This window comes from Scedosporium apiospermum, assembly GCF_000732125.1.
Source record: "Scedosporium apiospermum strain IHEM 14462 chromosome Unknown SEQ_SAPIO_0116, whole genome shotgun sequence".
In the NCBI taxonomy this organism is placed as follows: Eukaryota; Fungi; Ascomycota; class Sordariomycetes; order Microascales; family Microascaceae; genus Scedosporium; species Scedosporium apiospermum.
In genome coordinates this window covers 55,770-72,539 of record NW_015971817.1, presented here as the reverse complement: position 1 = coordinate 72,539, position 16,770 = coordinate 55,770, and the positions used below count along the sequence as shown (strand labels likewise).

General features: G+C 56.7%; 1 protein-coding gene and 1 pseudogene across 1 annotated transcript; both read left to right on the top strand.

Moving 5' to 3' along the window:
- Positions 1-1,382: 1,382 nt before the first annotated feature.
- SAPIO_CDS8013 lies at positions 1,383-3,086 on the top strand (annotated as a pseudogene; the record flags this gene model as incomplete).
- A 1,266-nt stretch (positions 3,087-4,352) lies between these two features.
- SAPIO_CDS8012 (putative lovastatin nonaketide synthase protein) lies at positions 4,353-16,770 on the top strand (the record flags this gene model as incomplete). The annotated part of the gene is made up of 6 exons (XM_016789745.1): positions 4,353-4,989; positions 5,082-5,494; positions 5,561-6,748; positions 6,833-7,015; positions 7,124-11,840; positions 11,921-16,770. The coding sequence occupies 6 exons, from the start codon at positions 4,353-4,355 to the stop codon at positions 16,768-16,770; spliced, it is 11,988 nt and encodes a 3,995-aa protein (XP_016640618.1).

The window sequence follows — 16,770 nt, the reverse complement described above, 5'->3', positions numbered from 1 at the left end:
TATTATACGAGTACGTGAATCCTGAAGCGGCTCGTTTCCAGAAATAGAAGGTCATCAATGGAAAAGCTGCAAGTGCGGGAGGGTGGTAGGCCTGGGCAAAGCACCTACTTGTCAATTGGGCCTAGACAATGCTCCTGTTATGGTTCCGTGACAGCACGGCCTGTATGTACGCCTTGGGCTTACTACAGATACCATCAATTTGACGATAAGAGCCACGGCTGCACTGTTGCATCCAGGCGAGCACACAAAGATAACGTGCCTGTCTCTCAGGACTGGGGTCGTCGGACGCAGTGTGGCAGGGGCTCAAGCGTGTTTGCATGCCGCGCAGCTACAGGGATGGGCAGGCTTCGGAGACTGAAGGTCACTACGGGCTAGTGTTTCGTCCCTCGATTCCCTAATCCCTATTCAGCTAGGCTATGCGACATAAACTACGAAGCTAGCACTAGCCAGTTTACGATCCCGCCACGCCACTTGGCGGTAATAAGCCAATTGGAGCGTATGAACTGCTAGCGTGTAGACACTTTTCGTCTTGGCTGGTCTGTTCCATCCCACGGATCAACGGCGCATCGGCCCCCAACAAACACAACACCAACGCCAACGCCGACCCCTGGCCTGGTGGCCTTGATTCTGGAACATGGGTGAATGTCGGGATGTCGGCTTCTAGTTTATTACCGCACTAGGTACCCGCGCCTGGGATTGAAGATATTCTATGCGAGCGAGATCCTGATGGGCGTGATGCATGGAATGGTGGTGGATGGGTGGGTATGTTCGGTGAAGAGAAAGGAGACGAAACTCTCTTGGCAGGGCGGGGTGGGTAGCATCAGGGTCAGACTCCTTTCATTCATCTTAAATGCAAGTATGACCTCAGCAGCGGTGGTGGGAAAGTAAGAAGTCAGAAGCTGAGAGAGTTCAATAAGCCCTGATAGTAGTATTTTTGGTTGCGACGGGTCAGTTTGGTAGGCGAAGAAACGGCGATGAGACTCTACTAAGAAAAGTACCTAGAGCTGAATTGATTAATCCTACGTCAGGAGGAGCCCCATCCAAACTCCTAGATTGCAAGCGCCCGCAGTGGTCCCCGAGTGCGTCAGGAGAAGTGGCAGAGTGGCAGAGTGGCAGAGGGACGCATACCTTGCTTCATATGTCTTGCGGCGACGAATTCCGCCTACGACAGGTCAAGCTGCAAGTGTTCCCCATCGATGCTACCTCCCGGTCAAGTGGCAGGCTCGGGGTTCTCCATCATAATCTTCATCGTTCCGCGTTCCTTTCTACCCCTCCCCACACCTACCATCCAATCCCCAAACATTCGACTCATGGAGACACAACCCTCCTCTGGGCTTCACACCATCACTTCTTGAAGAAAAAGTGCTGCACACATAGCCAAAATGTCGCAGAATTTGGCTTCCGAGACAACAACAACAACCACCACCACAATGCGGCAGTCGTGTGACCGGTGTCACGGCCAGAAGCTGCGATGTGCTCGGTCGGAATCGAACACCACCGGGGCATGCAATCGATGTCTCCGGCAAGGAGCCCAGTGTGTTTACAGCTTCAGTTTGCCAAAAGGCCGTCCTAGCAGATACCGGACCACAGAAGCCGCTGCTGCCTCAATTATCTCCATCTCTTCCTCAGCATCCGACAACGACGACAACAGATCCAATAACAATACTAGTGGAAATACCAATGGCAGCAGTAACGGCAACAGCAGCAACAATGGCAATATCAGCAATAACAACGGAGGAAGTAGCAGGCACAGACAAAGTAGCTCACTCGAATCGCGCCAATGGCCTCTTCCCGGCTCAGACAATGCTCTGGCAACTCCGCATGGCGGTGCCTCCGTTGGTAGTGCCGGAGTCGGTGCCGATGGGGGCACCGCTATCAACAACACCAACAACAACGGCACCACCCCGCCCACCGCAGCTCCCACGGCCCCCATGGATCCGTACAGAAACCTCACGACGTCTACCGATCCCACTGCCGAATGGCCCTGGCTAAATCTCGTGAGCTGGGGCGAGATGCCGGGGCACAGAACCGAACGGCACGACACCAACATGTATCCTCTGCTGGATCCACAGCCCCATTCCAGCGCAGCTGCAGCGTCTAGCACTGTCTCCTCCTCCCTACTGAGCTGGGACCTCACCACAGAGCCCTCTAGCAGCGAGAGCGAGAGCGACATTTTCACCGGTTGTCGTAGTAGTGGCAGCATTGGCAGCAGCTTGAGTAGTTTGAGTAGTTTGAGCAGTTTCGGCCCCGAACTTATTAGGACACCTACCCCCGACACCAGAACACCAGCAGCCAGCATTGCTCAGTTATCTCAGCTGAGCACGCGCCTTCACCCCCTGCTGAGCTCGAGTTGTCTCTTGGCCGAGGCGACGGCGCCCCAATCATCACCTGGGGATAAGTCCGGCCTCATGCTCAACGATACGGCCTTTAAGCCCGTCGCCGCATGGCTGGCCCACGTCTCGTCGGATATGCTATTGTCCGATAGTCAAAATCACCCGGCTCCTGTCGAGGCGCCCAGGCTCGGGGACGTGATCCACAACGCTTTCGCCGCCTCTCACCAACTGCTGGAGATCCTGCGCTGCCTGCGCATCGACTTGGCTGCTCAGGGCGGCGGGAAGGGGCTGAACCAGTATTCCAGCATCGTTGTGGGCCATCTCGTCATGGCTTGCCACGGTTTGCTTCTCAGCATCTACGTCATCGTCTTGATCGTCCTTCAGCTCGACGCCGACCTCTTGCTCCGCGCAACGAATGAGACCGATTCCTCCGGCTTCGGCTTCGGCTTCGGCTCCTCGGCGGCCTCCCCTCTAGCCGACATCCGGATGGTATCCGTCGTGCACTTATGCTCATACCTAGTTGAACGCCAAAGCGAGGCCGTCAAACAATACCTGACGCCGTTGAGCAACTCCTCACCTGCGAGATCATCGCACCAACAAGACCCGAGGGAGCCGCTGTCGCCAGGGGGGCTTCTGGGGAGCGCCGCCCCGGGCCTTCCGTTTTCAATGAATTGCGGCCAGAATATGATGAGCGATCTGGAAATGGAGGTCCACCAAAGATTATCACGACTTCGAATGATACTACGTATATGAAATTTGAGTTTTAGAGATTGGGATCGGGTGGCATTACTTATTTCTTGGGTTGCACGGAGTTTCTTATTCTTTTCGGGTCACGCATACGATTTTTCTTCCTTCCTCGGTTCGGCTGATGTCCTTTACATCACATCCTTCTTTCTCCTCATCCTCGTTTAAATTTCCTTTTTTTCTTAACATCTCACATGCGTTACGGAATGCGTGGGGAAACTGGGGTTTGCCAACAAACTGAGCTGCATTTCCCCCGATTTAGGTATAGATTAATGGGTTTGGTGGCACGGCATGCTCAGAAAAGGGCCTTCGAGACTGTCGTTGCCCTCGTCGTATTCCGTTTTGCAGCCAATTTACATGATTTTCTACTTCTTTTGCATTATAACGGACCGATTCATCGGTCTTGGCATGATTTTCGCACGGAATTTTGGGTAGACATTAGAACCAGACCAAGCCATGGACTATAGCAAGACTAGAGACATCAACATCTAGATTCTCAACACCAAGTTACCTCGGAACAGTGACGTGCAGCATATGGTATTAGAGCCACGCCTATCCGTGGCCCCATCAACCTAAGCCCCGATCTTTCGGCGATTAATGAGTCAGCCATCCTTATCGATCTGTCCGGTTCGGGGGTGGTGGGTGGTTGCCGTTCCCCTGCATTTTCGGTGCAGATACGGCGTTCGGCGTGTTCGGCGGAGGTGTGGTTGGATTTCCTGCGAGTTCTTGCTTAGCTAGAGAGGAGCTCCTGATTCGCCAATTCGTTCGACTCGTTTTCAGTCCGGTGGTTGCGGTGATAGGCCAGGTTGTAAACATCGGCGTACGGCGTATCACGATAGGAATGAGCGCCGGATGGTAGGACGGGGGCGGCGATTGAGTTGTGGTTGCAAGTTCTGAGCTCCGATTAGCTGCTGAAAGGGAGTTTTACGGAGTTGCTTGGCGATGAGTTTCGAAAGTAAACAAGTAGAGGCTACTACTGCCTATCTCGAACAGCAAATAGGGGCTTGTTGGGACGAGATTCAGTTCTAGGACATTATTCATATACATACAAGCATACGCGCACACTCTTCTATGTAAACTCTAGAGGAACAGCTCGATCAGAGAAACAACTGAGCAATTCTGCCAATGTCCTTTATGGGTTGAGTGAGCTTCTCCTAGACGAAACGTTTCAACACCTCCTCGTTATACATCTAGACGAAGCGTACACCCCCCTTTCCAAACCTATCTCAAGCTCTCTACGGTCTTCTATCCCTTGACCCTCATTCTTTCTTCAAGATGACACTTCTGAGACCTGAGCCTATCGCCATTGTCGGCAGTGGCTGCCGCTTCCCCGGCGGCTCCAGCTCCCCATCAAAACTGTGGAAGCTGCTCGAGAATCCCCGTGATGTGGGTTCTGAGATCCCACCTGAGCGCTTCAACGCTACAGGATTTTTTCATCCTGATGGTACCCACCATGGTACCTCAAACGTCCGACACTCGTATCTCATGGAGGAGGACATCAAGGTCTTTGATGCACCCTTTTTCAACATCAGCCCTAACGAGGCTGACTCGATCGACCCGCAACAACGCCTCCTCCTCGAGACGGTCTACGAGGCTCTGGAGGCTGGTGGCCACACCCTGGATGCCCTCCGCGGCTCTGATACAGCCGTATACGTCGGAACTATGGGTGTCGATTACAACGACGCACTCCTGCGGGATCTCAACACGATTCCGACATATTTCGCCACCGGAACAAACCGCGCCATCATCTCCAACCGCGTGTCTTACTTTTTCGACTGGCACGGCCCCTCCATGACCATCGACACGGCCTGTTCTTCCAGTTTGATTGCCGTGCATCAAGGTGTTCGGGCGTTGCGATCCGGCGAGTCGCGAGTTGCTGTTGCATGCGGTACTCAGGTGATCCTCGGACCTGGTAAGTTCTTCCTAGCTTCGGGTTATTCGGGTTAGGGGGTCGCGAGAGTGATATTTCGAGCCGCTGGCTAACTGAATCTCTCTACTCTATAGAGGCCTTCATCTTTGAGAGCAAGATGAAGATGCTTTCCCCTACCGGCCGCTCCCGCATGTGGGACTCCGAGGCCGACGGCTACGCCCGTGGTGAGGGTGTAGCGGCAGTCGTGTTGAAGCGGCTGAGCGACGCCATCGCGGACGGTGACCACATCGAGTGTCTGATCCGCGAGACGGGCGCCAACCAGGACGGTTTCTCCAACGGCATCACGGTCCCTAACACTGAGGCCCAGGCTATGCTCATCCGCCAGACGTATCAGCGAGCTGGCCTAGACCCAGAGAAGAATCCGTATGATCGCCCCCAGTTCTTCGAGGCCCATGGTACTGGAACCAAGGCCGGAGACCCCAAAGAGGCCGCGGCTATCCACCGTTGCTTCGGCAACTTCGCCGCCGACGGAATGGCCCCTCTGTATGTAGGATCCGTCAAGACCGTTATTGGCCATACTGAGGGCGCTGCTGGTATAGCTGGTCTCCTCAAGGCCTCTGGCATCATCCAGAAGGGCATCATCCCTCCGAACCTCCTTTTCAACAGCTTAAACCCTGCTATAGAGCCATTCTACAAGGGTCTCGAGGTTCCCACAAGCATCAAGCCCTGGCCCCAGTTGCCCGAGGGCGTCCCCCGTCGTGTCAGCGTCAACAGCTTCGGCTTTGGTGGAAGCAATGCCCATGCCATCGTGGAGGAGTACCGCCCGGCCGTTGAGGGTGCTGCTGTTCCTCCCCGTCCTTCTTTCACGCCGTTTGTCTTCTCGGCCGTGTCCGAGGCCTCTTTGGTCGCCCAGCTCCAGGCTTACTCGGAGCACCTTGGAGAGAACTCCGACATCAACCCGGTCGACCTCGCTTGGACACTCCAGTCGCGAAGGAGCCAGCTTCCATTTAAAGTATCTTTCTCTGCGGCGACTATCGAAGAGCTCAAGGCCAAGATAGATGAGAAGCTCGCGCAGACTGGTGGTGGCACCACCGTTGGCACCCGGTCTAACATCAAGGGCACCCCGCACATCCTCGGTGTCTTCACTGGCCAGGGTGCGCAGTGGCCCGCCATGGGCGCTGAGCTCATTCGCTCCTCAGAGTTTGTCCGCAAGCGGGTCCAAGAACTCGACCAGTTCTTGACCACGCTGCCAGAAGGGGACCGCCCAGAGTGGAACCTGGAGCAGGAAATGATGGCGGGAAATGACACGTCGCGCATCGCTGAAGCCGCCCTGTCCCAGCCGTTGTGCACGGCCATCCAGATCATCCTTGTCGACCTCCTACTTGCTGCCAGAATCAAGTTCTCAGCCGTAGTGGGACATTCCTCCGGTGAGATCGGCGCCGCGTACGCTGCCGGATTCCTCTCGGACAAGGACGCCCTCCGGGTTGCGTACTACCGAGGCCTGTATGCCAAGCTAGCCGGTAATGTGATCGACGTTACCACCGGACAGAAGAGCCAAGGCGCCATGATGGCCGTGGGCACTTCGTGGGAGGATGCGCACGATCTCCTTAGCCTACGAGCTTTCAGAGGCCGTCTTGCCATCGCCGCCCACAACTCCTCGGCGAGTGTTACCTTGTCGGGTGACGTCGATGCCATTGTCCACGCTAAGAAGGTCTTTGACGAGGAGAAGAAGTTCGCCAGAGTTCTCAAAGTCGACACCGCCTACCACTCACACCACATGCTCCCCTGCGGTGACCCATATGTGAGTGCCCTACAGGCGTGCGGTGTCCAGGTCAACAGCCCACAAGACAATACCTGCTCTTGGTTCTCCAGCGTATTTCCCGAGGACAAGCCTGTAGAAGCTAGCGAGGTGCTCCGGGGTGAGTATTGGCGAGACAATATGCAAAACGCTGTCCGCTTCGCCGACGCCGTTAAGAATGCCATGACAAGCGATCCTCAAATCGTCTGTGCCGTCGAGGTCGGTCCTCACCCGGCCCTCAAGGGACCAGCGACACAAAACATCGGAGAGGTTCGATCGAACCCTCTTCCGTACACTGGCGTTCTCAGCCGCGGCAAAAGTGACGTCCAATCCTTCTCGGAGTCTTTGGGCTTCGTGTGGACTCTCCTTGGTTCGCAGGGCGTCGACTTCCAGTCGTACAAAAAGCTCGTGTCTGGCGCTGCCTCTGTCTCGAAACCGAAGCTGGTGGTCGGTCTCCCTTCTTACAAGTGGAACCACGGCAGGACGCACTGGCAAGAATCTCGCAGGTCGCGAAAGATGCGCGGCCGCCAGGACCGGTTCCACGAGTTGCTTGGTGTGCGGTGCCCAGACTCGACTGACCGCGAACTGCGCTGGCAGAACGTGCTCAAGGTCTCGGAGATCCCGTGGATGGAAGGCCATCAGCTCCAGGGCCAGACCGTCTTTCCTGCCGCGGGCTATTGCGCGATGGCTATCGAGGCGGCGAAGTGTCTTGCCGGTGATGAGGAGGTCGAAATTCTCGAGCTTCATGATCTTTCCATTCCTCGGGCTATCGCGTTTGAGGATGATAACAACGCCGGTGTCGAGACTCTTGTTACTCTGACGAGCATCAGCCGCAGCGCTGGTGTTGGCGGAAAGGAAACCACCGCTAACTTTGCGCTCTATTCGTGCCCTGTTTCTGGAGGTGCCACAAGTGAGGCGGATATGGAGCTGACGGCAAGTGGCAGCGTCAAGATCGTGTTCGGCAAACCGAATACCGATGCCCTGTTCTCTACTCCTCTCCCCGACTACAACATGGCTGATGTCGACACCGATCGGTTTTATGCTTCACTTTCTAAGCTCGGTTATGGTTATTACGGGCCATTCCGTGGCATGACTTCCCTGAAGCGAAGGCTCAACCAGTCGTCCGTCCTCGTCGATACGTATGCCTATGGCGAAGAAACCGTTGACCACGCTACTGTGTACCTGGTTCACCCGACCTGGCTAGACGTGGCATTCCAAGCCTCGATGCTTGCCTTCTCCGCGCCCGGTGACGAACGCCTCTGGTCGCTCCATGTCCCCACTTCGATTCGCAGCATCCGCATCAACCCGGAGGTATGCGGCACGCTTCCGCTATCCCAGACGAAGATTCCGGTCTGCTCATCTCTCGCTGACGGGGATGCCTTCTTCTCCGCAAGCATCGACCTGTTCAGCGAGGATGGCTCGTCGACGATGGTTCAGGTCGAGGACTTGGAGATCAAGCCCTTTGCCCCGGCGACGGCAGCCGACGATCGCCGTCTCTTCTCATACACTAAGTTGGATGTCGCCTCGCCCGACGGTGCTTCAATCGTTCAGGGAGATTGCCCCACGTCCGCCGATAGGGATCTGGCCGTCCTGTGTGAGCGCGTCTCGCTTCACTACCTTCGCAAGTGGAAAGCAGAGATCACCGATGAGGATTGGGCTAAGGGCCAGGCACATCACGATGCCCTTCGCAACTACATGAACCACATGCTCGGCCTCGTGTCGCAGGGCCGCCATCCGACCATGAAGAAGCAGTGGTTGAATGATACTGCCGAGGACATCAAGGCCATGACCACTAGCAGCAGCGAGTACCTCGACAGCGTCGATCTTAGACTCCTCTGTGCTGTTGGAGAGAACATCCCGGCTGCCGTCCGAGGCGACACGACCATTCTCGAGCACATGCTCCCTGATAATATGCTCGACGACTTCTACAGGGAGGGTCTCGGATTCGCTATGTACAACACCTTCCTGTCGCGCATGATGAAGCAGATCGTGCACCGTTACCCGCATGCGAAGATCTTGGAAATCGGTGCCGGTACTGGTGGTGCTACACGAGCAGTTCTGAACTCCATCGGCCACAAGATGTCGTCCTACACATACACGGATATCTCGGTCGGCTTCTTCGAGAAGGCAACTGAAATATTCAAGGAGTATAGCGACAAGATGACCTTCAAGACGCTAGACGTCGAGAAGGGCCCGGCGTCCCAGGGCTACGAGCCTCACTCGTATGACATCATCATCGCTTCCAACGTCCTGCACGCAACTTCTTCCATGCAAAAGACGCTGGAGAACACCCGCCAGCTCTTGAAGCCTGGCGGCTATCTCATGCTGCTGGAGCTGACCAACAACGATACCGTCCGCTTTAGCAACATCATGGGTGGTCTGACTGGTTGGTGGCTTGGCGTTGACGACGGTCGAAAGTACGCCCCTACTATGACGCCCGGTCAGTGGCACAACGTCCTACGGAAGGCCGGATTTGGAGGTGTCGACGCCATTACCCCTGAAATTGACACCTTGGCCTGGCCCTTCTCTATCATTGCGTCTCAGGCTGTGGATGACCGCGTCAATTTCCTTCGAAAGCCCCTGGCCAGGACCTCTACTTCTACCTCTATCTACCTTGACAGTGTTGTAATCCTTGGTGGCACAAGCCTCGAAGGCGCCCGCATTGCCGAGGAAGTCGTCGAGTACCTTGGCCGCTTCTGCGGCGAGATCACCGTTCTTGCCGGCCTGCCCACCGAGGAGGAAGCTGAGCGACTGACACCGATGAGCACATTCATTAACCTGGTGGATATCGACGGTACACCCATCTTTAAGGACGTAACCGCCGAGAAGATGGAGGGCTTGAAGCGCGTTTATGAGCTGGCCAGGCACTTGCTCTGGATCACCCACAACGCTCAACTGGAAGAGCCTTACCACAACGCCAGTATCGGCTTCAGCCGCGCCATGCACCACGAAGCCGGCCACATCAACATGAACCACCTCGACGTCTCAGACCTGAGCCATCACGGCGCCCCCAAGGCCATCGTCGAGCACCTCCTGCGCCAGTGTGCCCTTGACGAATGGGACAGTCATAGGGGAGGCTACGGCAAGCAGTATCAGAGCGGGAAGACCCTCTGGTCTCTGGAGCGCGATGTATATGTCGAGCTCGAGCGTGGCGGCCAGTTCAAGATCCCTCGTGTCATCGACAACGTCAGCCAAAATGCCAGGCTCAACTCTACCCGCCGTGTTATAAAGAAGGTGATCCCCATCGAGAGCTCCTCGTCCACTACAGTCTCTCTCACTGCTTCTGCAGATGACTTCTCCTCGCTTGCCCTCGTGGAACAGGCTCTCCCCACCACGTTACGTCGCCGCCGCGACCAGGACCAGGCTGGGGAGGACCGTGTGGTCAAGCTGGAGGCCTCGTCTGTGAGGGCCCTTCGGGTTGCCCCCGACACTTTCCTCTTCATCGGCGTCGGCAAAGACAAGGAAAATAATACCGTCGCTACACTGTCCGACACGAACTCGCCCGAGACGGTCCCCATTGTCAGCGTGCCTCTCGATACTGCCCAATCTGCTGATAACCTGCTCGTCGCTGTTGTGGGCGAGCTCGCTGCTACTGCCTTAATTCAAGCTGTCTCTGCGGGAAGCAGCATCTTGGTGCATGCCTCCTCGCACAGGGACCGCGTCCTCGCCTCCGCTCTGTCACGCCAGGCGGCTGACAAGTCCGTCCGTGTCACCTTCACCTATAACACGGAGGCTACCACCACTGCCCCGGATTCTTGGATTGGGCTAAACTCTCGTGCTCCTAGACACGTCATTCGAAAGACTGTGCTGCGCACTACGCCCACTCACTTCCTTGACTTGACAACAGCCAATGAGCTCAGCACCAGCATTGCCAGCATCTTGCCGACAACTTGCAAGCGCGTCGACAGCTCTGAGATCTATCGGCATCAGCCGTCCTCGCTGTCCCTGGCTTTGTCGTTAACTGCTAGCCTCGACGCTCTCGTCGCTCGCCTCCAGGATGCCGTCTCCACAGTCACCGCTAAGGATGGTGCTGTCGCCGGCGCTGAGGACTTGGTAATCCAGCTCGATCAAATCCACGACCCTTCGCTCGCCATTCACATCACGAGCGTTGTGCATTGGGCGCAGGACGGAGACGTCCAGGTCGAGGTCGAAGTCCGCTCCCTCGAGCCGCAGCGCCTCTTCTCCAAGGACAAGACCTACCTGCTCGTCGGTCTTACCGGCCAGATTGGCCAGTCTCTCTGCGAGTGGATGGTCGCTAACGGAGCCGGCTGTGTGTGCCTGACGAGCCGTAACCCCAAGATCGATCCCAAGTGGGTGAGCGCTGTTGAAGCGACTAGCCCTGGCTCGACTGTCAAGGTCTTCTCCCTCGATGTCACAGACAAGAGTGCGGTCGAGAAGCTGGTCAGCGAGGTCAGGGCCACTTGCCCCCCTATCGCCGGTGTCGCCAACGGAGCCATGGTCCTTCACGATTGCCTGTTCTCCAAGATGGATGTCGAAGTCCTTCAAAAGGTCCTCGGCCCTAAGATTGATGGATCGCGCAACCTTGACGAGGTCTTTTATGATGAGGACCTCGACTTCTTCATCCTCTTCTCGTCGTCGGCATACATTATTGGTAACTCAGGCCAGTCCAATTACGCTGCAGCCAACGGTTATCTTAACACACTCGCCCGCCAGAGGCGCAGACGCGGCTTGGCTGCCTCGGCCTTTGACATCGGCCGCGTGGCTGGTATCGGATATGTTGAAACGGCCGGACAAGCTGTCATGGACCAATTGACTCGTTTCGGCCTCATGGCCATCTCTGAGACCGAGTTCCGTCAGATCTTCGCTGAGACAATCCGTGCCGGTTATCCTGTTCCTGAGGACACTGAGCCCGGTCACATCCCGGTGGCCAACGTCACCACTGGTATCCGCAACATCCGCGACGACGAAGAGATCGGAGGGCCTTGGTTCGACAACCCCCTCTTCTCGCATTGTATCATTGAAGCGAACGGCGCCAAGTCGGACAACACTCAGGCTAACAAGAGGAATGCTCTGCCCGTCACTGAGCAACTTGCCTGCGCGGCCAACAAGGAACAGGCTCTCGAGGTTCTGCAAGGTAAAACCCCCGCTAGTCTTGTTTCCAGATCTTTTTTTTAAGAAGGAAAGCTAACCTAGGGTCTGCCCGGACTCTTACAGAGTGCTTCTCGAACAAGCTCAAGGTCATGCTGCAGCTCTCAGACCAAGAGATCAACCCGGAGACCTCCCTCGTCGAGCTTGGCGTTGACTCCCTCGTTGCCGTCGAAGTGCGATCGTGGTTCCTTAAGGAACTACAGGTCGACGTTCCTGTCCTGAAGGTCGTCGGCGGGGCCTCTCTGACTGAGCTCTGCCAGCATGCCCTCAACAAACTGCCAGAGGAGTTGCTTGCCACCATTGGAACTGGCGACCCCAGCAAGGCAGCCCCGGCGGTCAAAGCAGTACCAGAAATTGAGCTCAACGCTCCCGCGACCGTCTCCACCGCATCTTCCACTACTATGACCAGGTCTGCATCCCAGGCCAGCTCGACGCCTGTATTGTCGTCGTCGACTCCAGCCACCGAGTTATCCTCCAGGTCGGCCTCTCCCGATGGCTCCTCCAAGGCAGCGACAGGCACCGGTACGTCCTCTCCGCTACCACCATTCCTACTGCCACCACCTATAGGTGAGGCAAAAAGTCCGCCGGTGAAGAGGAAGTTCCTAAAGACTGAGCAGATCTCCTTCGGCCAGTCGAGGTTCTGGTTCCTCCGGCTCCTGCTCGAGGACCCCACCACCTCTAATGTTGCCTTCTACTACAAGGTCACCGGTAGCCTGCGCATCGGTGATTTGGAGAGGGCGGTGCGTATGGTCACGGCCAGGCACGAAGCCCTGCGGACGGCGTTTGTTGAACACGAGACGCAGGCGGACCAAGCTTACCAGAAGGTCCTGGGTAGTTCGCCTGTCCGCCTAGAAGTTAAGAAGGCGAAGTCGGTGGAGGAGGTTGTAGCAGAGTATCACGAGCTACAGAAGCATATTTTTGATCTTGAGAGCGGCGAGTTGATTCGCCTAGTTCTCATTTCCCTTTCTCCTACAATTCACTATTTCCTATTTAACTACCACCACATCATCATGGACGGCGTCAGTTTCCAAGTCCTCGTCCAAGACCTCGAGAAGGCTTACAAGGGCCAGCCTCTTGGACCAGCACCTCGTCAGTTCCCGGATTACTCTAGAGCTCAGCGCGAGGCCTACGAGTCGGGTAAGATGGACGACGAGCTCAAGTACTGGCGGTCCATATTCCCAACCGGTCAGGAGCCCCCAGTTCTACCGCTACTGCCGATGGCCCGGACCAGCTCCAGAGCAGCGATGAAGAACTTCGGTGTCCACCAAGTAATGCAGAGGATTGAGCCAGGACTGATGGCGCGAATCAAAGCCGTGGCCAAGTCACAGCGCTCTACGCCATTTCACTTCTACCTGGCCGCCTACAAGACTATGCTATTCCGCTTCACAGAGGCAAACGACTTGACGATCGGCATCGCCGATGCCAACCGAAGCGATGGCGACCTCACGGGCAGCATCGGATTTTTCCTCAACCTGTTAACCTTGCGATTCCGCCGACAGACCGACCAGCGCTTCTCAGACGCCGTTGCCGAAGCCCGCACTACAACCTACGGCGCCCTCGGCAACTCACGTCTGCCCTTTGACGTACTACTTAAGGATCTGAACGTGAACAGGTCCTCAGACCACAGCCCCTTCTTCCAGGCTTTCTTCGACTACCGCCAAGGCGCGCAGGAGAAGTTCTCTTGGGGAGGAAATACGCAGTTTGAGTTCCAGGAGGTTCACCCCGGACGAACGGCCTACGACATTACTCTGGATATCACCGATAACGCTCTAGATTCCCTTGCCATCTTCCGCGTGCAGAAGGGGCTTTATGACATCACGGCTGCTAACCTAGTTCTCGAAACTTATATCCACTTCCTCGACGTCCTCTCTAGCAACGCCTCGCTTACCCTGAAGTCTACCCCGCTCTTTAGCGACGGCCAGCTTTCTCGAGCTACGGAGATTGGCCGCGGTCCCGAGTTGGTCTCGGACTGGGCGCCTACTCTTCCCCTCCGGATTGATGAAGTAGCGCAGAGGAACCAGGGCAAATCCGTCGCCGTCAAGGATGGTCTCGGACATTCTCTCACCTACTTGGATTTAATTAACCGCATCGAGGCTATCGCTGAGGCGCTGCAAAAAGCGGGAGTCAGTCCTGGCAATCGAGTACCTGTCTTCCAGACTGCCTCCGCTGACTGGGTCTGCTCTATGCTCGCCATCATGCGAGTGGGTGGTGTCTATGTGCCGCTTGACCTCCGAAACCCACTCCCACGTCTAGCAGTCGTCGTCGTCGACTGCGAGCCGGCTGCCATTCTGGTTGACTCTACGACCCGGGGTGATGTCAAGGAGCTCAACGTGCCCGGTACCGCTATCGTCATCGATGTTGAAGGCCTCGCATCGAAGGCATCAGCCCCTGTTCCCAACATTTCCAAGCCAGACTCTCCCGCGGCAATCCTCTACACGAGCGGTTCGACTGGGGCGCCCAAGGGTATCGTGGTCACGCACGCTGGCCTCCGCAACGAGATCGAGGGTTATACCAAGACGTGGAAGCTAGGCGCCGAGCGGACGCTTCAGCAGAGTGCCTTCACATTTAATCACTCCTCGGACCAGATCTACACCGGCCTTACCAACGGAGGCATGGTGTACGTCGTTCCCTGGAGCAAGCGAGGCGACCCCATCGAAATCACTCGGATCGTCAAAGAGGAGTCTATCACGTACACTAAGGCCACTCCGGCAGAGTACTCACTCTGGCTTCAGTATGGCAACGACAACCTCCGGCAGGCGACCAGGTGGCGTGCCGCATTTGGCGGCGGCGAACCCATGCCTGTCGCTGTAACTAAGGAATTCGCGAAGTTGGGCCTCCCGCAGCTGCGCCTTTACAACTCGTACGGTCCGACCGAGATCTCTATCTCCTCGACTAAGATGGAACTTGACTACCGCAACACAGCCGCGATGGAGGAAGAAAATGGCCGCATCCCATGTGGCTTCTCGCTCCCCAATTATTATGCCTACATCTTGGACGAGCAGCTCCGGCCCTTGCCCGCGGGAATGCCAGGAGAGCTCTGCATCGGTGGTGCCGGTGTCTCCCTGGGTTACCTAAAGAATGGCGAACTGACCAACAAGCATTTCGTCCCGGATCCCTTCGCCACTAACGTCAAGCAGGCTGTCGCGAACGGCTGGACGCGCATGTACCGCACCGGTGATTTCTGCCACCTCCGCGACGATGGCGCCTTGGTCTTCCACTCCCGCATGGCTGGTGACACACAGGTCAAGATACGCGGTCTACGCATCGAACTAAGTGACATCGAGAGCAACATCGTCGCCACATCCGATGGAGCCCTCAAGGAGGCTGTCGTTACTCTACGCAAGGGTGACCCAGACTTCCTAGTGGCCCACGTCGTATTTGCACCGGGCTATGAAAACACTGACAACACCGAGGCCTTTCTAGCCGGCCTCCTCAGCCGGCTCCCGATCCCTCAGTACATGGTCCCTGTGGTGGCCATCCCCCTCGATAGACTTCCGCTGACCAACCACTCCAAGACGGACCGCAAGGCGCTGAAAGAGTTACCTCTACCACAGCTTTCCGGATCCCGCAATCCCCAGGAGCAGGACGATGGCAGCAGCGAGGATCTGACAGAAACCATGTTGCGCCTCAAGACCGTGTGGCAAGACGTACTCAACAACAAGGAACTGGGCTTCGACATTCGCCCGTCGACCAGCTTCTTCCTCGTCGGTGGTAACTCGCTGCTAGCGATCCGGCTGCAATCGCGCATCCGGGACGCCTTCAACGTCACCGTCCGCCTGGTGGATCTCCTTCAAGCTAACAAGCTAGGCGAGATGGCCCGCAAGATCGAGGAGAGCGCTAGCGTGTCGGTAATCAATTGGGACCATGAAACCAAACCACCCACTCTGCCCAGCTTCCTGCAGCAGGGTAGCATCGCCACAGCTCCGCCGTCGAACGGCAAGAAGACTATCCTAGTTACCGGCGCCACGGGCTTCCTCGCTAAATACATCCTCCCACAGCTCATCGCCAACCCGGCCATCGGAACGATCCACGCCGTCGCCGTCCGCAATCCTTCGAAGCTTGAGCTCATCTCCTCTAACTCGTCTAAGATTATCACCCACCTCGGCGACATCTCAGCACCGCTTCTCGGGCTATCCGAGGCCGTGTTCAGGGACTTGGCTAACTCCGTCGACGTGATCATCCACTTTGGCGCGGCACGGTCCTTCTGGGACAACTACCACGTCCTGCGCCACACCAACGTCCAAGGCACAAGCGAGATCGTCAAGCTTGCCGCCCCCCGCCGCGCCCACATCCATTACATCTCCACCATGGGCGTGCTACCTCGCGACGATGTCGGGGTTACCAACCCACCAGCCTCCGCCGCCGCCAACGTACCCCCTGCTGATGGCAGTGACGGCTATGTCGCGACACGGTGGGCGAGCGAGCGCATCCTTGAACGATCCGCCGAGGCCTTAGGCGTGCCTTCCACCATCTACCGCTTCCTCCCTTCCATGAAGAGTGCAACAGCCACGTCGCCAGCCGTGCTCGACGAATTCGTCCGCTTCGTCGACGTGACCGCCGTGTTCCCGGAGATGTCTGGCTGGACTGGCCGCATTGATATGATGCCGGCGTCGCAGGCGTCAAACTGGCTCTTGGACTCGGTCTTTGACACTGTTGCCAACAAGGATGACAATAACGGAAGCCTAGTCCGCTTCGCACACATCGAGAGTACCACGGTCGTCAACGTCGTCGAACTCCACGACGCTATCGAGCAGCACCGCTCTCGCAACGGAGGAAGTGAGACCATGCCTGGGCTCCGCTGGATTGGCCACATCAAGCAGCTCGGTTTTGACTACTTGTTGACGTCACAGGATGCCACGGTGCAGGGAGTTGCTGGGGCAGGTGGGCTCAGCGCCAAGTTCGAGTCGCGTCGATAG